Source organism: Podarcis melisellensis, assembly GCF_964234715.1.
Source record: "Podarcis melisellensis genome assembly, chromosome: 3".
NCBI lineage: Eukaryota > Metazoa > Chordata > Lepidosauria > Squamata > Lacertidae > Podarcis > Podarcis melisellensis.
Genome location: NC_138530.1, coordinates 83,919,960 through 83,942,036, shown reverse-complemented (window position 1 = coordinate 83,942,036; position 22,077 = coordinate 83,919,960). Strand labels below are relative to the sequence as shown.

The following is a 22,077-nucleotide window of genomic DNA, read 5'->3' as shown; positions in this document are numbered from 1 at the left end:
CGAAGTTATTTAGATTCTGGATCAAGTGATTATATTTTATTTCTTTATTTTGGCAATCAAAGTATGAGTTTGCATGTGTGAATGAATTTTAAACAAACACAGTAATTATTTGATAATGTGCTGCAGATATACTGCCCTATAATTCTTTTTCACTGTTATTATTTGAATAAATTCTACCAGTAGAAGTTGCATCTGAGTATTTTTATCAGCTTCCTTATACCCTGTTTTCTGATTGTTGCTTGACATGCAAGATTTATTTTGACACAACGTTGTTAAATTTTGACACTATAGTTTATCCAACGAGAGTGAAATGTCACAGAATGGTACAAAACTGAAGTAAGGAATTAGCTTTTGACATTTTGCAAAGAATAAGAATAATAGGGATCCTGATTTTAAAAGATGGTTCAATATGAAGGTATCCTTTAAGCAAACAATGGCTTTTAAAACATATTTCAGAAGTATAGCTGTCTTAGTCTGCTGTATCAAAAATAACAGAGTATTGTGGAACCTTAAAGGCTAACAGCTTTATTATGGCATTAGCTTTCATGCATCTGATGAAGTCCACAAAAACTTATCCGATAATAAATTACTTAGCTTTTAAGATGTGACAAGACTCTCAGTTGTTTTTTACCATTTGTTCACTTGCATACACAAAATGTGGGAGACCTTTTCTAACTGTAACCACTGAAATAATCTTACAGAAAATGTCAAGAGATTCAGGCTAGACTAGTATGCCTTAAGTGGACTGATGTGTACAATACTCTGCCTTTGATCATGGAGTTTAATCTGCCTTTCTAGCCCTTTCTAGCTGGTTCATGATCATTGAGCTGAATATTGCAATTATCATGTGACAACCAGGTTACCCATCTTTTGCCCTGCATGTCAGCTATGCCAGATAAATCCAGTAATTGGATCAAAAAACAACAACACAAATGCGGGGGGGGGGGGAATCCATTAGCATTCTTCTACAAACACAAGCTCTTACACAAGCTCAATAACATCTTTGGATTTTACTTTTCTCACACAGCACTCTAACATGAAATCTACTTTGAATAAAAGAAGACTTCCATACACAGAATGCACCTTGGGATTCAACCCATGATATAAATTTGTAGTATGTTCACATTTGGAATATTGTGTGAAGTTCCAACTACTTTTTTTAAAAAAAGGAAAAAGGATGCTATAGAGTTGGAAGATACAGAAAAGGACAATTAATATGATCAAGAATATGAACAACAGAGAATTTTTTCATATATATATATATATATATATATTGGTTTTGGTGTCCTCGGGTGTCTTCCCGTGTAAAAGTTGGGGTGTCTAGGCGACGTTTCGACGAGGTCTCACTCGTCATCTTCAGGCTGGTGCTTTCGGCTTCTTGTTACTGGAACAGAGCAGGATCTCAGTGTTTGAGTTCCTATAAATACTGTTGAGGGGGTGTGGTGTATAGCCTCCAATGTTCTGGGCAGAGAGGAAGTTCCCAGGCTAGTGTGCCTTTTCTTCTTTTGTTCCTTAATTACTTGAGGGATATCTTGAGTGATATCTTGAACTTTGTGAAGAGTTTTTCTGAGAAGATGGCTGTACTGCACTTAGTTGTGCTCTGGCTTGGCTTCGTGTATAGGGGCGAGCTGTGGTTTTGTGGCCTGTGTCAGCCAGATCTGTGTAGGGATTGCAGGGGGGTGCAGCATCCGGAGGTGCCACCATGGTTTGGCTACTGGGTGGTGTCTGTAATTTATCTGTGGAGAGGGTCTGGGTTTGGGTCTGGTGTGGTTGATTGGTGATGGCGTTCTGTGTGCCTCTGGATCTGGTGTCAGTTTTTGTGGGGAGGGCTAATTTCTCAGAAAAACTCTTCACAAAGTTCAAGATATCACTCAAGATATCACTCAAGATATCCCTCAAGTAATTAAGGAACAAAAGAAGAAAAGGCACACTAGCCTGGGAACTTCCTCTCTGCCCAGAACATTGGAGGCTATACACCACACCCCCTCAACAGTATTTATAGGAACTCAAACACTGAGATCCTGCTCTGTTCCAGTAACAAGAAGCCGAAAGCACCAGCCTGAAGATGACGAGTGAGACCTCGTCGAAACGTCGCCTAGACACCCCAACTTTTACACGGGAAGACACCCGAGGACACCAAAACCTGCATTCCTGTACCCGTGAAAATCTACGAAAGCATATATATATATATATATATTTGCTTTCGTAGATTTTCACGGGTACAGGAATGCAGGTTTTGGTGTCCTCGGGTGTCTTCCCGTGTAAAAGTTGGGGTGTCCTCGTCGAAACGTCGCCTAGACACCCCAACTTTTACACGGGAAGACACCCGAGGACACCAAAACCTGCATATATATATATATATATATATATATAATCACAAAACCAGTTGTGAAGTTCACCCTTGAAGGAGTTGTGTTAAGTCAAAATTTTACTGACTATGCACATTATTATCTTATTTGATATGCTTTTCTCTTGCATCTTCTAAATTAAATTTGAGATGTGAATGAAATTATATTTTTGGATGTTTTTACATTGTGTTGTAGAAATAGTCTGAGGTGCTAGGTTAATCCAAGGTGGCTAGAGTCTGGAGTGTCAGTTGATCCAAGAGAGAGAGAAAAGTTCTTCCCACACCACATGCTTCATCTGTGCAGGGTATTATTATAGTCAACTAGCATAATGACCTTTAAAGATGATGCTCATTGGCATGTATCCAGTGGTGGCAATGACCTAGCTCAGGCTTTCTCACCCTGTGATCTGTAGTATGTCTGTAAAAATGCGGTTAAAAATTACACTGTATCTAGCACAGCCCACAACACTTTCTACAACAAACAGAAAAAACATTAAATGGTTTGCAAAGACCTTGAGAAATTTTCAAGTGCTTCATGGCAAGTGGGGTTTGGGAGCCAACTGCACTAGCGGAAAGCGCTTCTGCTTTCATAAGGCGGGACACTAAACTTTTGCTCCTGCCTGCTGCAGCCATCTGTGCCATTGCTCATTCTATTCTGGAGCCCCCTAACCCTCAGGAGCAACTTTTCAGGGGCGTGGGGAACCGTAATAGGTAGGAGGGGGGATAAGGAAAAATTGAGTGCCCTGCCTTGTGTGATCAGAAATGTTGTCCAATACTGCAAAGTCACCATGTAGCTTATTTTTTTAAAGGGAGTCATTTAATCTTAAGAAAAATGTTCAAAGATGGCAGTGTTCAGTCTCCAGCAGTGGCAGGCTGGGATAAAGCCAGGCTGTTACAGCTTATCCAAAACATTCTTAGCTATTATGTTTGACCAATCCTCTCTGCATTGTTGGAAACATAATGCTAGTCTAGTTGAAACTTCGTTCTGATCCAGCAAAACAACACACGCTCATTACTTATGGGACTTCATCTTTTATTTCTCTCATTTCCAACATGCTTTGATAAGCAGTTGTGTATGCCCCTGAATGCAAACTTAATACAGAGAACCTGGGGAGAGCCATTTGTGACAATGCAGTTTAGCTGTGATGAATGCTTGAGCACAAAGGTTGTGATCATTGGTAATTGTGGCATTAGACTTAATTAGGCAGACCTGAAGATTTCCCACAAGGACTTGGAGGCAATTGCCCTTTGTGGTTGTCAGAGAATAAAAGATGGCAGAACGGTAAGTGGCCCAACTATTTTTTTTTATTTAGGTCTTACACTACTATTCTAAGCATTCAGATTAAGCATGGGCACTTCTCCAAAAGAGTTCATTTAATATGTAAAGTGGTATGATTCAGATTTATTCCTCATTTTCTCAACAATATTAAGTGAATAACTAAAGATACAGAAGTAGCCCAAGGAAAACGACACATAAAATAATACACTTTGCTAGAACATTTGCATTTACAATTCTGTTTTAGCACAAAATCATCACTTGTACATACAACTAACCTGAATTTTTATAGCATATACCATACAGAATTTTTTTTAAGCCCAGCCTTAATGTTAGTCATTAAGTTAGCTGGACAATTTTGTCTGCCTATGTTTGGAGTTCACTTTAGTGCTATGGCATACAACTTTCTGGACAGAAAGATTCAGATTTTGTGTGATATGGATGCTTTTAAATTAAAGTGCATCTTCAGATTAAAGTAAGGTTTTGTGAACAAGCCACGCTTACTAGCGGTACAGCTGGTTGTGAATAAACTTTGAATTATTTTGCTAATTGTTTTAAGCATCTTTTAGTTGACAGAACTGAAATAGAAGGGAACGAATCTTCAGAGCACTTTGAGGAGAGATAGGAAGATAAGATTTAAAAGTACAGTAAGCCTAAAATTTGTGCACTTTTAACTTGTGCACATTCTGCTTTGTGCACTCGGCAAAAATAATAATTAAAAAATAAGAAAGGGGGAGGGCGTCTGGGGAAAAGACTTTGGTAATCCCACCCGTCATTGCACCCAATGTATTTTGACTATACAGGCACCTCCCCATTCACACACAACCAGCATGCGCACAACTGCTGACATGCACACTGTTTTCTGCGCCGAAAGCCGGCAGAGATGGAACCAACTTGCATGCATTCCAGTGACATGAATAGTGGCTAGGAACAAAAACCCCATGTAAGTTGCAGGCTTACTGTACCTTAGGTGTCTGTCTCTCTCTCTCGCTCTCTCTCTGTGTGTGTGTGTGTGTGTGTGTATAGATAGGTTATTTTTTACTACTTCAGAAAAAAATGAAATAGATATTTTATTGTGTAGATACAGCTTATTTCAGAACATGGGTAATGTGTGGGAATGAGGGCTTCCCAACTCATTATCTTATTTTGAGGTGTTTCGTATGCATTCGGTATGTGTGATGGAAACTTATTCTAACCACACTGAGGTCCCACTTATTTATGGTCTAGTGTCAGTGGTGACATTACAAAAAAAAAATGATAACCCCTTCACCATATGTTTGTTGGCAATCTGGGGAAAATGGCAGAAAAAATATATCCCTGTCTACTCTCCAATTACTCTGCTATTGACTCATCAATACAGAGAGCCCTCCTTAAATTACGTCCCAAGGGTTATTATCGCATACTGGACTTCTATACTAATGACAGACCAATCATGTGTTAACAGTTACAATTGGCAATCCAAGATCTGAATATAGATTGGTTTCTGGTATACCATACTGTATTTGGAAAGTTTTGCAACGTGTGAATTTACACAAATGGAAAACATTGTTGTTTTTTAACCTGGGCCCAACAGCAAAAGATTTGTGTCAGTAGCTTAGTAAACATGGAATTTGGAAATCTAAATAGCTTGAAGCGTATATGGGAAACAGACTTGTAGGAGAAAATTGTGGAGGGTAAATGGGAAAGGGTCTGGAGGGGAAATAGTTAAACATATCAATATCAGCCAAAACAAGGGAGCTTGCATTAAAAATAAATTACAGATGGCATTATACACTGGTTCAACTTCCCTGCATCACCTCCAATCAATCTTCCAGTTGTGAAAGAGGATATGAAAATAGAGGAACGTATTTTCATATGTGGTGGGAGTACCCTTAGGCACAGGCATTATGCTCCCTTTTTTTTTTATTGAAATGAGGAATATTCTTGGAGAAGCTGTTCAAGCTACACCTCAACTGGTGCTATTATCAATATTTGATAGTAGAAATGAAGAAATGAAATTGAATAAATCATTAATTCTTTTATTAGTGGCAGCACGTACTACCATGGTTCAGAAGTGGAAAACATTAGAGGAAACTGGCACTGGAAAATGGTGGCATAACATCTGGAGTATAGCTATACGGGAAAAGCTTGCATGGCATGTAAAACTCTTGTCTGGTAGGACTAAGCCAGAAGCCTTTTGAGCAGTTTGGAAAGATCTTATGCAATATATGAACAGGGCTACAGCTTCCACACTCCCCAATAGCAGCCTCAGCAAATATGTGCACTGGCTTTGAGTTTCAAGAGAGGTAACCATGTTGGTCATTAAGGGGCCACTAGACTCCTGTTCATATTGAGAACGATGAACAAATTTATTATGGGATAAGTTGCATGGACAGAGTCCACTTCGTTAGATATATCTGATGAAGTGTAGTCTGATCTACAAAAAAAAAAAAATGCCATCATAAATTTATTTGCCTTTAAGACTCTTCATTGTAGCTTTGAGTTGAACCTGAAGATGGTCATCTAATCAGCATTTTAAAAAACTAGAAGGGACAGACTACTTCCCATTTTATATGCTTTAGTAGAGTTTCATTTTCTAATTTTTATGGTGATGGTTCATTGCTGAAAATAGATTCAATCGGGATACTAGGAAATTGGTTTCTTTGTTTAATAGTTAAAGAGAAAAGACCAGAATGAAAGTGTATGTGTGAATAATACATGACAGTAATTTGGGACATTATTACAGATTGTTTCTGCTAGATCTAGAGGAAGAGATAATTTTGGTTTTGCCTTTTTTGGTTTTTAGCATTGGATCACCTGTTTCTCTATTAGTCATGCTATCAATTATCTTTTCAACCTAGCAACAATGTAATTGCTTTTGGTAACACTCTAATAATGACGCTCCAGGGTTATCAGCATCAAGAATCATTTGTACTTGCCTCGTCTCTATGTTTTGAAACAAGTTGGATCCTGTACCATACCTACTACTTTGCAAAATTTGGGAAATGCACCCCAAAAGTCAAGGAAGTAAATACATGTATTTGGAATGCTGAAATATAGTTTTCCAATTTAAAACAGGTGAGACAAGTTCCCCAGGGCAATATTCCTATATAGTAGATGTGGAATTTATTTGCAGTTCAAGCAAGAAAGAACCTAATAATAGGGCAGGAGTACAATTTTGAAAATAAAAGGCAAAGTTTATTATTATGAAGGACTGAAAGCTGCTCCTACTCTGGAAAAAGTTTCGTTACAATGGAATGTAAACACAGAATTCCCTTTCTCTTGTGATTGTCATGGCAACTGTGGAATGGAGAAATATTAGAGTGAGGAAGAAAAACTTTTCATCTACAGTATTCATTTCTTGTCTTTAACAATTCCCTTATGAACTCAGATGGCATTAGGTAAGAGGCTTCTGTTGACATTATTTAAAATCACCCTGTAGGGAAGCGCTTTAGAGACAAGATTAATACTGATTCAAGAGGCATTTTTATTCTCGCTGTGAATGAAATGCTGTGCTTGCTTGCTTTGCGAATTATTCCTTTGCTAAGAGCCAGTGAAGGAGGGGATTTTTCTAAGTCTAATTTGGGCAGATTTGCATGAGTAATTTATTGAATTGTCAAAAAATGAACCGATCGGGCCTCTATCACCTAATATGCAAACATATTACCATGTGCAATTATAATACCATGTGGAATCAGTCCTTAGTTCATGTATGTAAGCAATGGAGTTGATTGTATAATCAAGATTCAGAGCTTGTTGTCTCATGATGTTAGTTCTTAAATGAGTGCTGATTATATATGTAACTGTCTTATACTGAATTGGATCATTGGCTCAAGTAGCCCAGTCTACTATGACTGATGATCGTAGCTGTCAAGGGTATTATAGGAGCCTTTCCTAACTGTCGTACCTAAGATTCTTTTTCAACTGGACATCTGAAGAACTGAATTCAGACATGCCTCATGGTTCAGTGGAACTTAAAAGTAAGTGTTTATATGATTGGAGACTGAATATTCAAAATGTTTTTGTATTATCATATACATACTATTTACAGTGCTTCCTATTGATTTGTTGACCCACTGTAGTTTTCACATTAGGTAAGGGAAAATGTCTCCTAGCTTTGGATAAAACTAAAAGAAAAAAAATATGTCTTCTGTTTGACCGAGTTTGATGTACAGGGAACGGAGCTCAAACATGATGTGGGAGTAGCAATTTTGAACTAAAATTAAAGCTTGTAGTTGATTAATTACACTGATTAATGCATTAAAGTTTGCAACCCCACTTCTTATCTGTATTTTCAAAAAGTTGAGTTGATAGAAATTTAAGTGATGGACTTGGCTTGAATTGTGCTGTAATCGTCCAAATCTCTGTCCATAATGAGGTCAAATTCTAGCCCTAAGAAATGTTATTTCAACTCCCACTGAAATTAGTGGGAGTTTTGGACATCCAACTGTAGGCAATCTGGCAAATTTTAAATTACTTATAATAGAAGACAAAAAGAACAGTGTGTCACATACATATGTACACACACAGAGAGAGAATGAATATGGATTGTGGATGCAAGATACTTCTGCATTTTCACCACAAAGGAAATCCTTAGAAAAGACATAAATACGTTTGGTGTGCTCTGCTTAACATCACATTATTAGAAAACCGCTACATAAATTACATTAATAGAATCAGCCGAAGATTAACATCTCTTCCTGTATTAAACTACTAATCGTAAAAGGCATGGCCTTCATTTAGACAATGAAATGAAAAAGATTTTGTAGGGGCTCATAAAGATGCTTGGGGGGGGGGAGGAAAACTTAATAGAAGAGCTATTCTCTCCCTTCACGGAAGGGCTATTTTCAATTTCTCAGTATCCCACTGCTAATACTCAGTTTTCAGGATTATTAATTACATATTGTGTTAGCTCAATTGCACTTAGACAACTCATGTTTACATTTGCTTGCATATGGTTTCTTGATTTTATAGGTTTCATTTCTGCTTCTTTGGTCATGGCTACTGTCAGCACTGGCCCACCCGTGAAGCAAAGTAAAGCAGTTGCCTCAGGTGCCACCCCAATGGGTGCCCCGCCACCTCCACTTCTGGTGGAGAAGCGGTGCCGGCATAGGCACCAACTGCTAGTGAAAATCTCATGCATTTTCCTTTCTATAGATAATTAGAAGACCCTCTGTGGCAATTTAACCCTTACCATTTCCCCTGTACTGCTTCCCCAGCGTTAAATCATCCCTGTGCTGCTTTTATCTTCATGTGGAAAACTTGCAGATACCATACCTGCGTTTACTCCCACCCCCACCGCAGAGGTGCAAACACCTCCCCTGACACCATTTCCTCAATCTTCAAAGCAGTACTTACTAAAATGAAATGAAATTTAACAAGATATCCTTATCATAGATCCTCACACCATGCCTAGTTTGAACCTGTGACTCTCTCCACATGTTGTTTACTCCAGTCCCCATCAGTCCCTGCCAGCAATAGGCAATAGTTGGGATGATGGGAGTTGTAGTCCGCCCTGAGATCTATGGGTATAGGGTGGTATACAAATTTAAGAAATAGTATACAAATTTAAGAAACAATATCTGGAGGGCCAATGTTTTTCCATCCCTAATGTAGTTAGGTGGAATCTACACAGATATAAAAAAACACTGTGAAAATGCTTTTTAAAAAAAAATGTTTTGAAAAATACATTGAATTTTGCATAGCCATCTAGTGTCATATTTGTACAGTGGTACCTCTGGTTACGAACGCTTCTGGTTACGAGCTACGCTAACTTGGAAGTAGCTGTTCCTGGTTGTGAACTTTGCCCCAGGATGCGAACAGGAGGCCCCATTAGTGAAAGTGCACCTCAGGATAAGAATGGTTTCAGCTTAAGAATGGACCTCCGGAACAAATTAAGTTCATAACCAGAGGTGCCACTTTACAACACATTTAAAACGTTTTATTTTTAGCTGTGTAGCTGAGTCCTTAGGCAGCATTCTGTCAGTTGCACAGGAAGAAGGGATTGGATATACCTTCTGTGTCAGTTGGTACATGTGTATTTTATTTAAAACATTTGTATGCTGTCCTTCATTCAGTTCATATTCTAGTAATAATCACCAGTCCTTTAGTCACAGTTTGTCGTCAGATTTAAGGAGGAAGCAAACAAATACGGAATATTACGGTTATGTAATAGAATGAATTATAAGTTGCCAAATATATTGAAATCAGTGGCAAACTATCCATGAATGGATATAGGTTGCATATAGGATTATTAGCCCTTTTCTGTTGGTAATTTGATTTGGGCATGAATTGTACTGCATACAAATTATGCTCTATACAACTTAAATGCAAAATGTTTTTCTCCTGCTGATTCCAATGCAACCTTCAAAATAATTCTTTTACCTTCTATTGGGGTGGGGGTAGGGAAACCATCCAAGCTCTTCACGGTCTGGTATTTTTAAAGAGAGGGGGCTGATAGAATCAGTCTTTGTAGTCCTCTGTCAGGATGTGCAAGATAAGATCATCTTACAACTGAGGATTTAACTGATAATCTTCAGTGGGTCTAAAGGACTGTAGGGGAAAGAACATATAGGAGGAATTTCTAAGTACATCAGATAATAAATGGTATGTCTGTAGAGTAAAACACTATTCAGTGTTGTAAGTATAATTCTGCTGGCTTTGTTCCCACTCTCTAAACAAACAAAACACAAAACAAATAGTGCTTATCGAGTCTGCCTTGTGTGTCAGATTTCAGTTTCAAATAAACTATTTTCATTTATTTAAGACATTTATTCCTTAAATAAGGCATTCATACCTTTAGCCAAAAGGGCTCTCAAAGCAGATTTAGATATTGCAACAATAGGCATTATTGGACTAGTGGAGAAGGAGTAATGATAATTATTTATAGGGGAAAATAAACACCTTATATTTATAAATAACTGAAGAAAAGACATTTAATGTTCCTGCACTCATACTAACAGCATGTAGTAATTACCATTTCCAGTAATGAAATTAGCTGGCACACCACAGAGGCCAAGACTTAGCTGTCTTAGAAAAATCAGGAGATCATTAAAGCAGGCTCTAAACATGTTCTGCCCCATTTATTTTTTTAAAAAAGAATAACTCCTCTAACTTTGCATTCTCTCCCCAGCCCGGAATATGTTGTATTTGCATTTAATTTTAGAACCTATAATGCTACTTACTGTGAAACTGCTTTTGCATAACTCTGAGATTCATTCTGTTTACAGAACCTACCAAATAGTATTTTCTCCTAATTCAAAATGTTTTAATAACTTTGCACAAACATCTCTTTCACCCCATCTCTTGATTATACTGGGGAGTGACCAAGAGACACAGCACTGTCAAATGTGGGCTGGCCTTGACTCCTTAACTATTTCAGTTATTTGGAAAGATTCAGGCTATGGATGCTGCCAAAAACCAAGGCCCCATTTTACGGCAGTCATACAATACAAGCTGCAGCAAGGTGGCTCTTTCAGGTGATATGATAACTTCCGCCATACCACAAGTGCAGACTACTATCCGAATGAGCACACTTGTAGCTGCCTTATGCCAGCTCATACTGTGTGGAGCACCTAGCCCTAGCACTATCTACCTTGACTAGCAATGCCAGAAGTGCCAGGAAGAAGACTTTCACACCACCCTTCTGTCTGAGATCCTTTAACTGAAAATGCCAATCACTGAGCCTGAGCTCTTATAGGCTGAAATGATGTTTTACAACTACGACAAAGCTATGGCCCTTCCCACCTGAGGCCTCTGGTGCTAGCATTCACATTGCTGTTTACTACAGTGCCGGTGTGCTCCCACCACTGGCTTTTTTAAAGCCAGGTTCACAAGACATTAGCCACAATCCATATGTGTACCTGTAGCTTTTAGAGAAATACTCCTCTTAGAGGTGCCTTTCCTCAAACCAGCTTCCATCTGATTCAGAAATGGAAGCCATGGTTCCATTGTGGTGTGATACGATTGTGGCTTTTGTGTGATGTCGCATGTGCCAATGAAACCTTCACTTGGTGTGTGAAAAGAAGTCACCAGCCCGCATACCCCTCTTTTGTGAACAGTGGCAGAAGAAAGTGGCTTGGAAATGCAGTGGGGGGAAATGACCTCACAGCGTTTCAAGGTGCAAATGTGAACATAGTTTTAATTTAAGCATACAGTATGGGAAACTCATATTCCTGAGACTTGCACATGTTGGTGTCAGAATATGGAGCCCAAATTATGTATTATGTAAATCTAGCTGCACACGTTCTCAAAGAGTGAGGTTTGCTGCAACAAGTTGTGTGTCGAGGTCCCCAAGCCACCCCTCACACAGAATTTTTGTTTAAGGTTTTTGGCATAATTTTGGCCACAACTTTATTTAAATACACAAATGTGAGTGGTTGATTGAGCATTAGTTACGACTATCTGTCCTTGCCCTAGGGACAGAACTGACTTCTGGATTCCGGCGGAAGCCAGCCAGGGAAAACAACATTGGGGAGAAATGAAGCTGGGCACCAGACCCTCACCTCTCCCCGCATGTTCCCAGGGGCTCCATGCCAGGGATTGGGCCGAAAGCATGGCAAGCCCCTGGATTCCTTTAACGGAATTTCCTTGCAGCAGCAGCATTGGAGGGGTAGGCACTTACCCCTCCACCAACCAATTTTTTAACCAATGCCTAACTGCAAACCTTACAAGTTGAGATGATTTGCTACGCAGTAGGCAAAAGCCAAATGGACAAAATTCCTACCAGACCCCTGCCCCAAAAGCAGACAACCCCATGACAGGCATAGCAAGGTCAAAGCAAGAACCCCCAGCTCAAGGAGGGTGAGCGAGTGATCTGGTGCACACAGCAAAAGAGGATGCCCAAAGCTGCGTGTGTGGTATTTAAAACCTTGGGCCCCACCCCCAAATTGGCAACATCAAATTCTCCCCATAAACTCAATGTGGCCATCCAAATGGATCTGCCCAGCAACAGTGGGGGGGCCTGCTAGACCCCACCGCAACACGTGTTCTCTGTTAGGGAGAACACGCTTTCCCAGCATATATGGTATATGAAAAGCTAAGGGAGATACTGTGGTTTGTAATTCCACTAGGTACTGAAAATGATTTGGGGTCATTTCCACTATACTCAAAAACAAATTGCACCTGTTAGGTTCAGTGGGCAAAGAGTGCAGTTCTCCTGTTACCTGCAATAGAATCTCAAGACATTTGCTCAAGAGTTACCCTTCTGAAGATGTAAGGATAATTTTATAAGAAGCAGTTTGAAAATTGTACATCAGGTCTTCACACATAAAATAAAGGTTGATTATGGATTTAAGTTTTGATTGGGGCAGTAAGAAATATAGCTTAATTAAGACACAAAGTTATAGTGGAAATTGTGTGTGTGTGTGTGAAGTTTCAACAGGGGAAATATAACAAAAGATCATTGGGTTGTTGTTTTTTAAAAATGCAGTTTTTAAAACTAAATAAGCACATTGTTTTGAATCTCTGAAATTATGTTTTTAAACTATAGTAGCTGCTGCTTTTGACAAGAAATGTATCCTCTGTTGTTCTCATTGCCATTTTTAAAAAGCGCACCATGGGTGGGATTCAACCTATGAGTTCCATCAGCTGAAGCGCTGTGCAAGGACTTCTGCTTGTGCAACTGGGCTTTTCCCCCTTTCTTTCCCCATGCCCCCCACAATTGGCTGTGCAGGGAAGACCCCCTGGAACTTATCTGCCGCTTTTTACTGCTTTATTTCTAATGCTGTGCTTTTATGTATAACAGTGTGCTTATAATTGGTCACCACAATCTTGGCGGACTGGGACTTTCATCCATTCACCTTTGCAGCAGTCATTACTGAGATGGTCTCCATAACTATATATATATATATATTTCTTTTCGGTGAGAAGCCAGCTGCTTACACAGTACTTCTCCCTCCCAAAATCAGATGTGATTTATTACTGAGCACGGCTGTGTGTGCAGCAACTCTAATAGGTTTAGTAATAGCCTAACTGCATTTTCTGCTTAATCGCGTTAGTAGCCATTTTAGTGTTTAATTACCTTTCCAATGTCCATAATAGGAGTAGCATTGTTAACATATTACATTTTAAATGAACCTGAAAAATTCAGGTCATCCTCCTTAGTAATGATAAGACTTAACCGTTCCAACAGAGGGGATTGGCTTGAACAATTATACCTCTACTAATTAAAGCTATTTTTGTATCACTGAGCATGTAAGTGAATGGCCTAACGAACGTACATCCTGAGACTTAAACTATAATAGTGATTCCTCCTCCTTTAGAGTACTAAAACCAGACATGATGCAGGAAATCCATTTTATTTTATTTACTTTAAAACAGGCACAGGTTGGAACAGTTTTGATCACCTCATTGGTACTGGGCAAGGGAGTCCTTTCCCTAATCTAAATCTCACCTCCTAACTCTGCTGGTTAAAAATACAGGAATAGATGCTGTGCTTTAGTAACTATGGAAAACATTTACCCACAATCCAGTAGCCATTCATATATCTGCCATCACTCTTAAAAGTAGCTTCTGTGATTCTATGAACCTCAGTAAAATTGTGCCTTGACTGTACAGTGTGGATGAACTGCTGGGTGGGGAGGGAGTTTATGTATCTTTAAGTTAACCCTCCCAGTAAACTCCTGCTGCCACCATATACTTAAAAATAAACAATTCCTTAATTACTCCTATTTCTGTAGTAGCGTGGTTACTGTAGTGTCGGTGTGAGAGACCTATAACTGAGACCTAAGACTCAGCTACATTTGTTAAGATAAAGCGCTTTATGTGCGTTATAATGCTGTGACACCAGATGGCGCTGTGTAGTCCCGTTTTTCGCCAATGGAATTTCTCTGTATGAACTTTACACGCGTTTAACTGAATCGCTTCTTTCATGTGTCTAGATCTAGTCAGAGCTTAAACAAAATATCAAAACAATAAAGATTAATAAATATGTGATTACTTTAAAGATCACATGAAAATATATCATTGTTAGACGTTGCTACAGACTTAAATTTTAAAACTTCAGATGTTATATCTTAAAGGTAAAGGGATCCCTGACCATTAGGTCCAGTTGTGGCCGACTCTGGGGTTTCGGCGCTCATCTCGCTTTATTGGCTGAGGGAGCCGGCGTACAGCTTCCGGGTCATGTGGCCAGCATGACTAAGCTGTTTCTGGCAAACCAGAGCAGCACACGGAAATGCCGTTTACCTTCCCGCCGGAGCGGTACCTATTTATCTACTTTGATGTGCTTTTGAACCGCTAGGTTGGCAGGAGCAGGGACCGAGCAATGGGAGCTCACCCCGTCGCGGGGATTCGAACCACTAACCTCCTACACGCCTGTAACTGGTTGTGCTCTTTTATCTCTAGTCGGGGACAGATGGTGGCACTAGGGAGGGAAATGTCGTCGCGCCACTCCTTGGTGTGTGGAGTGCCGCAGGGTGCAATTCTCTCCCCGATGCTTTTTAACATCTTTATGCGCCCCCTTGCCCAGATTATCCGGAGATTTGGGCTGGGCTGTCACCAATATGCTGATGACACTCAGCTCTATCTGCTGATGGATGGCCACACCGACTCGGCCCCGAGCACACTGACCAGATGCTTGGAAGCTGTGGCTGGATGGTTTCGTGGGAGCCGATTGAAACTAAATTCTTCGAAGACAGACAAAACTGTTCTTTGTTCTGTCTCCCTTCCCTCAATCCTATCATTTATGTTAATTTAGACTTCATTGTAATATACAATGTTTTATTGTAGGAATAGTGGGTATATGTCATTTTGCAGCTAGTAACATTCTTGCAGTTATTAATAAATTCCCTACTAAAATGCATTGTTCTAATATTTCATACTACCCAGAAGTATTACTATAGATTTCAAAGGCAATGAATAACCAATCAGTTTCAATAAGCTTTGCACAGTATTACTTTACCTTTTCACAGCTCCACGGTGTATGGAAGAAATCGTTTCCAACATCAGTTGCAAATTATGCCTTATTTAAACTTTGCATAGCTACTAAGGAATATGTAAGTCATCATCATCATCTAGTTAACCCTCTGTTTAAAAGAACGGCATTAATTCCTCTTCTGTCTATGCAAGCCGGCACTCACAGAGCAGGGTTGGTTTCTCTAGTGAAGTCTTTTCTCAGGTTCAGCACTTAGTGACGAATGCTCAGCCACAATAAGGTCTTCTTTCTGAAAAAACACTTTCATTTGTATCAGGACCACTATGCTGGTTCTAGAGTTCCAGCTCCCTGCTTGCTGAAGCCTCTCTGCTTCCTTGAGCACAACTCTTCTGAAACCGTCTATCACTCTATATCATTGAGGATGAATGCTCAATAAAGAGGTTGTTTGGAAGCAATGCCAATAGGGATGCAGGATAAATTACGTTCACATTTAAAGGCAATTCTACCTAATTTGCAGTTTCCAAAATAACACACAAACCAAAACACAACCATTCTTTGAAATTCACACTTCTTTGAATTTTGCAATGCAACTCTCCAGGGTACAAAAATGTGTATACTAGGGTAAAACATCATACAAATATGCATTATATTAGGGAAGATTGCTTTGCAAATATGCAGATAATAGACAGTATTGCAGACAAGCATGTATTTATTATGAGAAATACAATAAAATGCTGGTGGTTTGTTATTAAAAAAAAACAAGTAGAAAACTGATATGAAATGTGGAGATCTGAACTTAAGATGGGAAAATAGAGAATCATTGATCCCTAATCAATGAATTGAATATGGAAATTGCAGACTAAATTGGTCTCTGCTAGCTGTTTAAGGTATCAGGCTGCACCTAGGATACTGGGATAAATAATCAATGACTGATCCCAATTTTTATTTTATTCTTGGCAACATTAATGCCCAACTGTTACAAATCTGTCCTTTTTTTCGTTTGCGTGCTTGTTAAATTGGATACTGCCTTTGTTTCTTTTCAAGCCGTTTACAGGGTGGGCATTATGCATAGATAAATAAATAGTGGTTCTTAGTACCAAGGTCTCCATGAGCCTGCTATAGTATTATTTTTGGATTGGTATTCTTAGCAGCTTCCATTTTGATCTATTTAAAGCAACACATCATGACAGTTTTTGGCCTCAAGAGTTTCATTTTTATAGCAATTTTGAAGCCGGTGGAACGCTGGCACTGACTCAGCAATTTTATGCCACGATTTTACTTGCAGCATTGCCTTACAGTTTTCAGACTGTCATCAGTTTGGACACTGATGTGAGCCTTTATCTGTATTAGAAATTAGGTTGACCAGTCAGGAACACAGAGCCAACTTCTTCATAAAAATGATATAAATCTCAGATCCTCAGAAGAAGCTCACAGGGTTATATAAAGTTACTGAAAGCAAAAGAATGATAACAGTTCATGTTTGTCAATTATCTGCTAGATTTCGCAGCCAGATTAACCTTAAATGACCATTCATTTAAAATTTGCTTAATCATTATTAAAGTTATTTACCTAGTGCAGGCATAGGCAAACTCAGCCCTCCAGATGTTTTAATAATAATAATAATAATAATAATAATAATAATAATAATAATAATAATAATAATTTTTTATTTATACCCCGCCCTCCCCAGCCAAGGCCGGGCTCAGAGCGGCTTACAAGCAATAATAAAAACAAGATGAATGATTACAACTTAAAAACAAAAATAAAATACAACATTAAAATATTGAAACATTAAAATATTAAAATGCAGCCTCATCACAGGAGGAGAAAGGAAAAAAGAAAGAGGGGGAGGGAATCAAATTGGCTCCAAGCCAAAGGCCAGGCGGAACAACTCTGTCTTACAGGCCCTGCGGAAAGAAATCAGATCCTGCAGGGCCCTGGTCTCATGAGGCAGAGCGTTCCACTAAGCCGGAGCCAGTTGAAAAGGTCCTGGCTCTGGTTGAAGCTAATCTAACTTCCTTAGGGCCCGGGACCACTAGGGTGTTGCTATTTATGGACCTTGAGGCTCTCCGTGGGGCATACCGGGAGAGGTGGTCCCATAGGTATGAGGGTCCTAGGCCGTGATCTAACCACTGGTCCTGTTAGCTATGGATGATGGGAATTGTAGACCCAAAACATCTGGAGGGCCGAGTTTGCCTATGCCTGGCCTAGTGGGACCTCAAATACTGTGACATTACAAAAGAACTCAAGGGAATTCATACAAGTGAAGGTGTCCAATTCCCTTTTCTCCACCCTAGCAGCCAAATGCACCCCTCCATGGATGACATACAGGGATCCACTCAGGGAGGGGAAGGCTGCCCAAAATTAAGTGGCCAGCCCCTGCACCACAGCCCACATCATTCAAGAGCAGGCATGGCATCAGCATCCACCATGATGCGGCAAATTGCCGGGGGTTTACTTGAAGAGCAGTGGAGTTGTTGATGTCACACACTTTGAAAGAATTGCCTAGTCATGCTGAAGAGAAGCACTGGCTGAAGCACCTGTAATCACCATCAGCATTGCTACACTACCTGTAGGCCCCTTGCTGGGGATCAGAGGCATTCCCATTTATTGAAAGATGGTGTCAGCTGCTTTAGTTGTTTTATTCAATACTTCTCTGCTGAGTGCTGGAAGTGATTATCTCCACGTGGTCTGGTAAGTGGGGTTTTTTGGGAGGGGGCAGTTGAAGGTGGACACAAGGGGGCAAGCTACAAGAGGGGCAAGCAAAGTTGCTGCAGACACAGCCATAATCTAAATTTCCCTGACCCCCTACCAGGATGGTATTTTTTTTGAAGTTGCACAAAGCCAATTTCCCCAGGGCCTCCTCAAACCTGGTGCCTTTTCTTTTCAGGATGGCTCCAAATTCTTCAAATAGTATTTTCAGGGAGGAAAGATGACTACAGAGGAGAAGAGCAGAAGTTTATTAAATTAACTTAGGATCCAAACCAAAGCCCTGATTGTGGGTGGGAAAAGACATTTTGTCATTTTTGTTCATCCTAATCCTCCAGCTGACAGGACAAAACATTCTTACCTTTTATTTAGATAAGTTAGACTTTCCAGAAGGGTGGCAAAGTTAGCCAATAACAAAGAATCTTACGGCACCTTAAAGACCTTACTATGGCATGAGCTTTCATAGACAAGAGTCTATGATATATGTTAAGGACAGGCATGGTTAAAATTCTCTCGTGTTCATGTATCTACCATGAACTATAAATTAAATCTGTTGGTGTTCATTGGAGCCATATGTCTTACAGGCCAGTGGAAAAAAGCTTGACGAAAACCTAACCCAAGAATATACTTCATGTGTCACAGTTAGAGTGTGTGTGTGTGTGTGTGTGTGTGTGTGTGTGTGTGTTGGTGCTGGGGAATCTGATCAAAACAAACTAGATATAAGGAAGCAATTTGTGTCTTTTATCGCTGTTTTTGATGTAAGTTATAATACAAGTTGACTATGAAACTCAAGGATTGCAGTGACTGCAAACAGTAAAGAGCATTTAACTGTAAATCAGCCTAACCAGTAGAGAAGACATAAATTAAAAGATTATGGGGCTTAAGAGTAACTATTGGAGGAAAATTGATAGGGGGATAAGGGAAAACAGCATTTGGGGAGCAGCCATCACAGGAGTAAGATGAGATATGATCTTCTCGAGTAAAACAGAAAGGAAGGAAAGAATTAAAGTTGTATGTAAGGAGCAAGGGAACTGGAGGGGAAAAGAGGGCTTCCTAACATTCTTGGCTGGAACAATGGAAAATGGATAGTAAAGAATATATTTTGCTTAAGTGCAGAACATGATCTTCTGCCAACTTTGGTTCACTCTCAGGGATGGAGTTGCAGTTTATGTGGAGAGATATATACCAAGCGGCACATTTTTTCAAACTGCAGCATGGCAGAAATCCAGGATTTGGCATCACAGGAAGTATGTGGAGGGTGGCATTGTCATACACATAGTTAGATTATCACTGTAGTTCCTATTATATTGTCACTGAAAGATAGTACTGGAAAACCCTCAAATTCAGCCTATAAAATAACACAGAATAAAAGCTTGGTCTCACACAAACCATTTAGCTCGCAATTTCTATTCCTCATTTACTCACTTTTTACAGGGAATCCAGACTATTATTTATTTCATTTATGAATCACTTCCCATGAGGCATCTCAAGCAATTTACAATATAGTGACATATAAACTGTTGCAAATATAAAAAACAGTTAAAAACATTTGTATATAAAACAGTTTTAAATATGGGCTTAAAGTTAGAGCACATATGTAAAATCAATTCAAATCCAGGACAGATACCAATTGGGACAGAGATTTTAGAAGGCTTGTTGCCAACTCACTGCATCCTAATGTTTGGTTTTTAAGTTGTCCTACTATCTATTTTCCAACCTGGTTGCAGTGAAACTTTTCACTTAAAAATGCATTGTGGGCCAGCAAAATGTTTTTGAGGCTTTTCAGGTCGATTGTACCTTTAATTAGAAACTTTGTTTGCTTTCTGATCAGACTGACTGGGATAATAGTGATGAACTGCTCCTTAATTAGTCATCTTATTTTCCCTACCAATTGTGAAAAGGGTTTAATTAGTGGCTTCACTCCAAATCACATTCCCAATGCAACTGTGTGCAAGTTACATGTAGTTTTTCGGTAAAGCGTCCGATGATTGGTTTTGGGAACTTCATGTGGCCTACTTTGCTTGCACAGGAGCGTAAGAAGCTGCCTTAGAGTAGATCAGACCAATTGGCTGTCTAGTTTAATATTATCTACTCTGACTGGCAGTAGATCTCCTGCATCTGGGTCTTTCCCTTGTTACAAGATCCTTTTAATTTAACTGGAGATGACAGCGATAGAACCTGGGTCTCCATTCAGCCTCTCCTCAACCTCCTGTGAGGCTGCTAAATGTACCTGTAGTGTAACTTGTTTTACTCAGAGTAGACTCATTGAAATTAGCGTACCTAACTTAGTCATAGTCATTTTAGTGGATCTACTCTGAATAAGACTTGGTTGAATGCTACCCAATGCCTAGTTTTGTGCATGCGGTAAACAAAGGAAGCTGCAAAGTGAACTGGATTTTCTGAAAGGAAAAGTCAGAAGGTTTGTGGAGGGGTACTTCATGGATTTGGGGAGGGGGGTTGGGAAACATCTGGCTACCCAACTATAATTCCCCAAAGAACATCTGTTCAAAGGAATGGAATGTGAGAATACTATATATATCATGTATATCTAGCCACAAAGCTTTAGTACATTAGGTTGATACAGAGCTCATAGTTATGTAATCCCTATTTGATGTGGTTAAGTCTATCCCTTCATCTTACACTGTACAAATAGCTCTGGCTCTCAGATAAACTGAAGTCAAATGATCCCAAAAGAAAAGTCCTAGTATGTGATATTTTGTAGTATTGTCGTGCCATTTCTTTGATCACTTATTTGATCACAGCTCAGCTGCCTTCTCTTCATGATTGTCTGATTGGGTGGTGCATATCAGTATTACTAGCCCGATCAAAGTTTCTTAACTCATAAAGGTACCTAAATCTTTAAATAATAATAATCATCATCATCATCATCATCATCATCCCTGTCAGTTGTTCGACACAGTTCAACCTTTTGGGGAATTACTGTTGATATAATAAAGGTACCCCTGCCCGTACGGGCCAGTCTTGCCAGACTCTAGGGTTGTGCGCTCATCTCACTCTATAGGCCGGGAGCCAGCGCTGTCCGCAGACACTTCCGGGTCACGTGGCCAGCGTGACAAGCTGCATCTGGCGAGCCAGCGCAGCACATGGAACGCCGTTTACCTTCCCACTGGTAAGCAGTCCCTATTTATCTACTTGCACCCGGGGGTGCTTTCGAACTGCTAGGTTGGCAGGCGCTGGGACCGAACAATGGGAGCGCACCCCGCCGTGGGGATTCGAACTGCCGACCATGCGATCGGCAAGGCCTAGGCGCTGAGGTTTTACCCACAGCGCCATGCAGAAGGTTAAATGGGGTGGAACTCATACACATACAATCTCTGCTGTCAATGTCCCTAGGCTGCTCTTCACACCTTCATGCAATTGTTGTGAAGGTCTAAAGAGGGTTTTAAATGTGTTCCATTGAACATATTTAGAACCCTTCCTGCAAGCTGGAACCCTGGGTTCTCAGAGTTTGAATTGTGGGAAGTGTTTCTACAAACTTTCAGTTGAATGTGCTTGAAAACTCTTTTCAGACCTTCACACTAATTATACAAAGATCTGAAGAGATGTCTGAGGGCCACAGGTCATTAGAGGTGGTACTTGATGCACCTAGGACCTAAACCAATGGATTCAAGATACAGGAAAAGAGATTCTAACTAAACATCAGGAAGAACTTTTTGACAGTAAGAGCTGTTCAGCAGTGGAACAGACTCCCACAAGAAGTGGTAAGCTCTTCTTCCATGAAGGTTTTTCAGCAGAGGTTGGATACTTAGATACATGACAACTTGCTATGTAATAATAATAATAATAATAATAATAATAATAATTTGTACACCACCCATCTGACTGGGTTGCTGCAGTAAAACGAAGTAAAAAGAAGAGGAGGATCAGCTA

At 39.7% G+C, this 22,077-nt stretch overlaps 1 protein-coding gene across 3 annotated transcripts in view; it reads left to right on the top strand.

The window, feature by feature from the left end:
- The window catches only part of KCNQ5 (potassium voltage-gated channel subfamily Q member 5), a 254,367-nt gene that overhangs the window by 128,379 nt on the left and 103,911 nt on the right, over window positions 1–22,077 (top strand). The window contains exon 1 of one of the 3 annotated variants that reach the window (XM_081904867.1): window positions 6,918–7,003. The exons of the other annotated variants lie outside the window; for them this stretch is intronic. Within the exon in view, the coding sequence (XP_081760993.1) occupies window positions 6,984–7,003 (20 nt within the window). The 5' untranslated portion in view covers window positions 6,918–6,983. Of the gene's footprint in view, window positions 1–6,917; window positions 7,004–22,077 lie in introns of those variants that run through there. 3 annotated transcript variants of the gene reach the window in all.